Raw genomic sequence first — 7,821 nt, 5'->3', positions numbered from 1 at the left:
GGTCAGAGCCACTTTGTCACTCACCGGGAGGAGAGACGAGTTTTCTTACATAATTGACGCTTTTGGGGTTTTTTTGTTTGTTTGTTTTCTTCTTTTAAAGACAGCTCCAAGAAGCAGACCAATGACCGAAGAATCCCCCGTGTGACACTTCTTGTAGCAGTTGTTCTCATCTGTGTTTCTCAGATACAAGGCACTTAAAGCAACTTTTGTTTGGGGTTATTTTTATGTTATGCGGCTTTCAGGCACCCGGGGGGAAAAGAAAGATTATTTTCTTATCTGAGTGTATTTTGTTTTGGTTTACAGTTTGGAAGTTTTCTATAAAAATTTAAGACATCCTTTAAAGCTAAATGTAATTAAGCATCGTCTTCTACCTTCCTCAAACCAAACCCCAGAACCTTGGTTTTGTTTTGGTTTTTTTTTTTTTTCCCCAAAATAGGGAAGATGCAACGAAATTTAAAGCCTGTAAGCAAGGAAAAAGAAAATAGATGGTTGGAAGTTCAGATTTGCACTTCCATAGAAAATTTCAAAGTTCTGTACTTTCTTTGCTCAACTTTGTGACAAAGAACAGAAAAGCACCTCCTGGCTCTTCTAAACTAACCGGTGAAGCATCACAAACCTTAACCATTTAGCAGTAAATTACTGATTTTGTACAATGAATATAGAAGTCCAAGTAAACAAAGCATCCCCTGCAAAGCCCTGTCTCAAGCTCTGCGGCCAGCGGGCCAGGGCTGGGTGAGCTGCTGGGCAGGCATCTCCACCTTGGTGGAGACCCAAGTCAGCACACCTTTAGAGCAAGGCATAATGGCACATAGCCTCCCAGCATCGTGTCCACGGTTATAAACCACATTTAATTTAAGTCTAGGATGCTTACGATAACTCACCCATACTGGCTTCGGGGGCTTGGCAAAGCTGGGCTGCTTCTAGACTTGAGTCGCCTCGCGTGAAGTCAGCTCTGACAACTGCGTTGGGTCTTCTCAGCCTTAGAAGCCTTAGGGCTGGTGTGGGCACAGCCACGGCTGCCAGACGCCCCCCCGGTTCTGGGGAGCAGAGGTGCCTCCCGGCTTCCGTTGTGGGTGTGTGGGAAGCAGGGACGTGCCCATTCTGGTAGGTGTCATCTCCTGCCAGCTCTTCCCAATAACCAAATGTGGCTCTATTTCCATGCACTCACCTGTTTATGAGCAAACCTGGACCAGATTTGCTTTTAATGCTGCAGATGGCCTGCACAGTAACATCTTCCTAGCCTCGCAGCTAATTGCTTGCTCATGTACACACATCAAGAAAGAAATCCTCAGAAGAGGAGAAAGACCAAACTATTCTAAAATAACTTCAATCTGCAAAGCCTGCTGGGGCTTCCACGCAAAACCCTGGCTTGCATGGCCTTTCCTGGCTCCGCATGAAAGCGCGTGGCATCCCCACCCGTCCCAGACTGAATTGTGTCCTGATTGAGTCGGAAAAGCCACCGAGGTCTTTGGGCTGCTGGATGAACAAAAAGAGGAATCTCGTAAGATCATCACATGGCAGCCCGGGCTTCCCTCCAGGCATGTTTTCTTGCTCCTCTGCCTCATCGTCAAATAAATGACTTAACTCATAGCAGGAGTATTATCTGTTCCTTGAGCTGTTGTGCTGCTCCGGGGGGCTAGTGGGAGCACCTTGTACGTTACTGAGCCCCCTGGGAGCCTTCCAGCTCCTTCCCACAACTTCCATGTGTGCCCCAAATCATTTGGACTTCACAGGGAGAGGGATGCAGGGTGCTCAAGCTTGGGATAGGGCCCCAGAAGGGGAGCGGGGGGCCGTGTCCCACACTCAGGTGGGTGTGGACACGTATCCCAGGAGCGCCGGGGTGAGCCGGTGCTGCCAGTTGGGTGTGTTGAGCGATATCAAGCTGCTGGTCAGCAAAGGGGGAGTGAAGAAAAGTGAACTGAGTTGCCCGAGGAAGGAGAGAGTGAAAAGCTGAGCATAGCATTAGGGCTGAGTCAGAGGGGAGGGGAGGAGGCTTACGTGGTGCTAGTCCTGATGGCGGCGTCCTGGGGGAGAGGGGCACAGCCTTCGCTCATCTCCTCGTCCTTCGTCCTCTGATCAGGACGGTGTTGGGAAACAGGTCTGCTGCTCTTATCTGCGTTGCAGAGTGCCCCAGGGCAGCCGCTGTCCCCATTTCACAAGCACCCCGCATCCCACCACTCCCAGCCTCAGCATCCCCTTGTGCCAGGTCTGGTGCTGGCGGAGGCTGCCTTGCTCCTGTTCAGCTCACTGACATAGAAAAACTTATTAAAGCATCGCTTTTTTTGCTTAGTTCGTTTTTTTACAAGGTAACCAGTTAATTTAGCTCTGGGGTGGGGTTCAAAGATGCTCAGGAGCCAGCCCGGGGTGAGGAGTGGCAGCACATACCTGTGACTTGGGTGGGTCAGACCCTTTTTGGCACGGAGGTGAACGGGGCGAGGCTGTCTCGTAAAGGCGCATCCTTGTGGGCTCGCCCACCGATCTGAAACCTTGGCACTCACAGAGGTGAGATTAAGCAAGAAACAAAACCCCTCCATCTTTCAGAAGAGTGGAGCTGACCCCCGGAGGGACTAATTAGGTCTCAATTATGGGGCAGAATTGGGGATGGACTGAAGTGCTCCCGGGACCAAATCCAGGCTTTGCAACGGCACCCAATATGTTCTAGGAACATGGTGTTACCTACTTACAATGCCGTGTCCACTGATATACAGAGAAGTTGTATGTTGTGCAGCATTTTGAATATTTACAGCTAGAGATTAGGAAGTGCAGAAGGAAAGCTCTAGCATAAGTAAATAGATTGTGCGGAGTTTAGAGGAACTAAGCTACAATCTTAAATTCAAATAGCTTTCCTATTAGGAAGGATCTATTAATACTTATGGTATGGTAATTGTGCAGACTCCAAGTCCTCACCCAGTCAAAAGTAACCCCTAAGAGCCCATACCTACCCACGGAAAAATCCCTTTAAAACACTGGGAATTTTGCCTACGTAAATACTGCAAAAGTTGAGCTGCAAATGCCTCTTCTATAAACTAAAAAACAAGAACTCGATCAGAACAGCAAAACTTCAGTGGGAAATCTAAGGCAGACCAGGCTGCTCCGAGAATACACGCAAGGAACCCAACTTTCCTGCGTTTTTTGCACTGCTTTTCACCCTCGTTACCGTATCCTTTTCCCCATGGGTGAGAGCAATCCCCAGTCACTAATCTTTGTTCTTTGCCGCTTGGCCTCTCCGGGTAAGCATCATCTTCCTTTATCTGCTGCATCCACTCGCTTGCCCAAAGATTATCCCAGAAGGCAGGCTCCTTCCCTTTGATGGTTGCTCTTCAATGCCACAAGATAACCGAAGACAGCAAACATTTTCTCCTTGCGTCTGATCTGCGTGGTCAGAAAGTGAAAGATTTCATTCCCTTCAAACAGACGACTGCTTGCTGGCTGCATTTCAGCCTCTTTTGCTCATCTGCCTATGCTGGTAGCAAGGCTACTGCTCTGTGCTGCCTTTCTGTCACTTTAGGAAGCTGTTCTGCTCACATAAAGGCTTCTCTTTTCAGCAATTGTGTTGAGGCTGAATTTTTAAGTTGGTTTAAGCCTTTCCCATTTGTTTGGAGGAGCTGAGACTTGCAGGTTCTTGGTGTATGCTTAGTTTTCAAACTTGTTAGCTGTGCCAACTCTTTTTGATCATGGTTAAAACGATTTAAATATACAGTTTAACTCATCTACAGTAGCCATTTAAGCTCCTGCTTCCTTTATGGGGGGGAGTCTTTGTTCTCACCCTGAATCGTGCCCTGCGTAGCGTGCTGCCACCATCGAGGACTGAATCGCTTGGTTGCTTTGGAGTTTGCTCTTCCAACCCATAGAGGAGTGGAACGCAGTACCTCCAATTCACAGCAATACCAGCACAGCACTTCTGTCACTGCTGTCACAACTTGCCCTCTCCAGGCCCTCATCCTGGTCCCCATTTTAGGGCCGATGGCAGAGGGAGAGGTGAAATAACGTACCTGGATGCTGAAGAGCAGAATTTAACTCAGTCCCATCCCGGTCCCCTGAATACTGAGATATACATGTTGCGGCGACTAATCCAAGGTCACCCAAGAAAATAAGACCCAAATGTCTTTCAGCTTGGTCCTGGGTCAAACTGTGCAACTCAACGTCTTCCCACCCGGTGCGTTGCAGCAGGAGCTGTGCCCTGTGGGAGCCATCCCTCTGCACAGAGGTGCAAGCTGGGTGCAGTGGAAATGCAAGTATAACCCTGTCCTTGCAGACATCATCCCTGCTCCTTGCCTGGGTGGGGAACCACCAGTTGGGAACAGAAGGTGAAAGAGGAAAAGCAAACAAGTCTTTCTCATTGCTCTGCTCACATGCAAGGAAACTGGCTCTCAGTTTGCCTTAGAAACAACTTTGACCCTGGAAAACAGATAATGAGTAGGAACTAGGGACTGGGTGGGAGGAACAGCAAAGCCCACGTAGACGCTACAAATGTGTGGGATTTTTGGCTTCAGGTCAGCACGGGTGGACATAGTGATCCCTTGAGGCGTTCCACTTAAAACTGCTGGTTCCAGCTCGCCTCTCCCCTGCTCCCAGCATTGCTGCAGTCATTCGCACGCTGCTCCTTTTGCTTGCACCTCTTATCTGCCCTGTGGAAAATGCATGCTCAGAGTAGTCCAACTTCTGGATCTCGCCGCAGCCTAGCAATTCCTTTGGCCTGACAAGCATTTATAGACCCCATCCCCTACTCTTTTTACTAGAGGTAGCAATCTGGGACAGGTCCTAAAGTAGCTGAGAAACACTTAATTCTGGATCTTCCCATTTTTGTGCAAATTAAGCCATCAAACTAAATGTTATTTTGGTTTATCTTTGGTGTTTGACACACTATAAATCAAACAGGACCTGAATACGCTCCTTTTGACTTGTGATACTCTGTACATGTGCATCTATGCTGCGTTCCAGGTGCCTTTGCCAAAACATTAACAGTAATACTAGGAGGACTCAACAGAGCAGATGTTCTGTAATCCCACACCAAAAGGCAACCTGGGAATGTTGGAAGTTCTGCAGGTACAAAAAGCCCTACCCCTCCAGCCACGTACTTTTATCCATATAAATTAATTGTCATAACAGTTCTGTGAGGTATCACTGTCACCTTACGAAGGGGACACTGAGGTGGTCGATTTGGCAAAGGACACGGAGTCGTGGAGCTCTGACCCTGTGTGATCAGTTCTACTCTCCTACGCAAGCTTGCATGCAGTCTAAGCGTACCATGTAATATTTCAGTGCCGGGATCATTAAACTGTAAAACTCTATTTTAGGAGGTTTGTTTTCATTCTTTCCCCAAACAGTAGATTGTCTCCAGCAATAATAAAATACAAATACCCATTAGAGTAGGGAAAAAAGCTAAGCAGCTTTACAGATACCATGTTCTTTTTCCCTAAACTGTTTGATTTCCCTAGGGGTGTCACAAGGTAGCCAGCAAAAAGCAAGGACATCTCCCTGGGGGAAATCTTTGCGATGTTGTTGTATTTGTATAGCGGTAGAAAGTCTGTACTGGTTATGAAACAATCACAAAAATTGTCACTGGCTAAAAAATGGGAATGTTTTAGGCCTAATCCAGCTCCTGTCAAAATTCATCAACAAAACTTCCCCTGACTTGGAGAAGTGCAGAATCAGGGCCTCTGATTTCCAGGAGCTATGTTGCAGCATCACATCATGATCACTTTTACCCACCTGACAAGCATATATACCACCCAGTATTTCAATACCAAGGCGCAACAGCTTGAAAAAACATTTCTTTTTAACTCTGAAAAAATAGCTCTGCTCCCTAAGGTGCCTCACCAAAAACCAGAGCGTTTTAAAATGCTGCCCAGGTAGCTGAGGGTTGCCGGCACAGGCCGGCACAGGGAGGGAGAAGATAATGTAATGGTAGCTCCATCACTCAGTACGACTGCTGGCATCACATCATTACTACAGCCAGAAGGTGACCAGACCAGAGCACTGATGTGGGATTGCTCCCCTGGATGCTAAAGGAATAAGTGACGCTGCTTAAATGCAACAGTGCAGGCACAACTTCCAGCAAGTCTCCAAGCTGCCGAGTGCAGGGTGTGCTGAGGAAGGAGAGCTCCTCCTGCACGTGCTCCTATGCTCTTGCACCCAGTGTCCTCGTCTCCCCTGAAACCAGCATTGATAAGGAACAGACCAGGGATGCTTAGGCGGTGGAAAGTCAGCATATAAATGTGTGACAATAATCCAAAAAGGAGATTCAGTTTCTCCCCGATTATATTGCATTTGCCCTGGATGAGCGAGTGGTGAGCACACTCTACTTTTCAGCCTGCCTGTTTCTTACGATGGCTGCCACCCCACCGGAGAAGATGGGCACAGCTAACACAGGATCCCTCGCTCCAGCTTGTGCCTGGGTCATTGCTTTGCTGCCAGGTGCCTGCAGTCTTGGCTTTGTTGCCCAACTTCACTGTCGAGCTCTGCTTGTGCAACCAAAATAAGGCACTTACCAGTAGGAATTCAGTGGTTTAGGTGAGATGTTAAGGAACAGGCTCAGAAATAATGGGATGCAACCAAGGGAGAGCAAACTCTGGGTGATCTGCAAAGCTGAAACAGAGTTGTCCTCTCCTTCCCAGCCATTTCCATCAGCCATCTCTGCTCCATGCTTTCCCACCTTCTCACTCACTAAATACCTGTTTTTAATGGCAAAGGCTGTGTAGGAGCAAACCTGGAATCCATACGTCCCCCTCGCAGGTGCAGGGAGAGCTGCCTGAAAGACATGAATTGGCTGCAGCCTTCGCAACCACATTCATGTCGTGCCACTCAGGCTGGGCCACCGTAGAGGGAATTAATGGAGTGTAAATCCCTGTTTGGAAGTACACGACGTCTCCAGCTTCTCCCTGTAACTCCTTCACTCCCGTCGTGAACCATGCGAGGAAGGGATCTCCCCCAAAGAACCCCAGCTGGACATTTGGGGTAGTGATAGAAAGAAGCAGAGTATTCACAGAGCCAGAGCTGCCTGGCTGACGGGTTCAGAGCTAGCTGCGATACTTCCAAGGGAATCCGTAGTCCCGAGACTAGAGCCTGCTAGCAACAACCCGCTGTTAAAGTTATTGTATGGCTTGGCTACAAAGATAAGGCACCAGATGGCTTGGGAAGAATTTTTAGGAGAGAGCTGTGCTGGTATGCCTGGAAGGATCTTGAGAGTTTACGTTTACAATAGACTATTTCTTTGGAGGCGAATGTTTGTCAGGATCATCAGTTTTAATTACTTAAAATGCAGGCTGTTTCTAAATGCAGGCAGTTTTAAGAGGAGGGTTTTTTTGTCTTTGTGTTTTTTCCTAAGGACAACAAGCAGGAAACCATTTTTTTTATTGACTCGTGCAGACTAACATTAAGCAGTTTTCATCCCAAACAGAATTCTGCAACGCTTTCTTTCACTGATGAATTATTCATTGCACAAGCAGGTATTTCTTTTTATCTGTTTTGAGTCAATGAAGTAAGCAACTCATTTTGTCAGCTCTAGGCACACAAACCCATGGATAAGTGCTCGAAATTCCTGAGGCTTTTAAACCAGACCTTACTTTTTCTTTGAGCTGGGATAGGATCCATAAGCTGACAGAGCTAGCTAGCAACCTGCTGGTAATACAGATGTTGCTTTCATACACCCAACTTGCTTCTAAAACAAAGCGCGATCAGTTTGCAATAAGGATTATGGTGCAATTCCCTAAAATATCAGGGGCTGAATTTGATGACGCCAGAAATAGAGCTCCCATATACCCAGTTTGAGGGTATGACATTTCTTTCCTAGCCAGAAGAGTTACCCAGACATATTTAGAG

The 7,821-nt window shown here is 47.5% G+C and overlaps 1 protein-coding gene across 1 annotated transcript in view; it reads right to left on the bottom strand.

The window, feature by feature from the left end:
• ADAMTS9 (ADAM metallopeptidase with thrombospondin type 1 motif 9) overlaps positions 1–3,801 on the bottom strand; it is a 90,232-nt gene extending 86,431 nt beyond the window's left edge. The window contains exons 1-2 of the mRNA XM_035903798.1: positions 3,767–3,801; positions 3,158–3,318 (exon numbers count right to left, since the gene is read on the bottom strand). Coding sequence (XP_035759691.1) covers positions 3,158–3,318; positions 3,767–3,801 — 196 coding nt within the window. The remainder of the gene's footprint in view (positions 1–3,157; positions 3,319–3,766) is intronic.
• Positions 3,802–7,821: the final 4,020 nt, after the last annotated feature.

The sequence above is a fragment of the Egretta garzetta genome, unplaced genomic scaffold (assembly GCF_000687185.1).
Source record: "Egretta garzetta isolate BGI_Z169 unplaced genomic scaffold, ASM68718v1 scaffold91, whole genome shotgun sequence".
Classification (NCBI taxonomy): domain Eukaryota; kingdom Metazoa; phylum Chordata; class Aves; order Pelecaniformes; family Ardeidae; genus Egretta; species Egretta garzetta.
The sequence above is the reverse complement of the archived record's forward strand: the minus strand, read 5'-3'. Positions and strand labels throughout refer to the sequence as shown.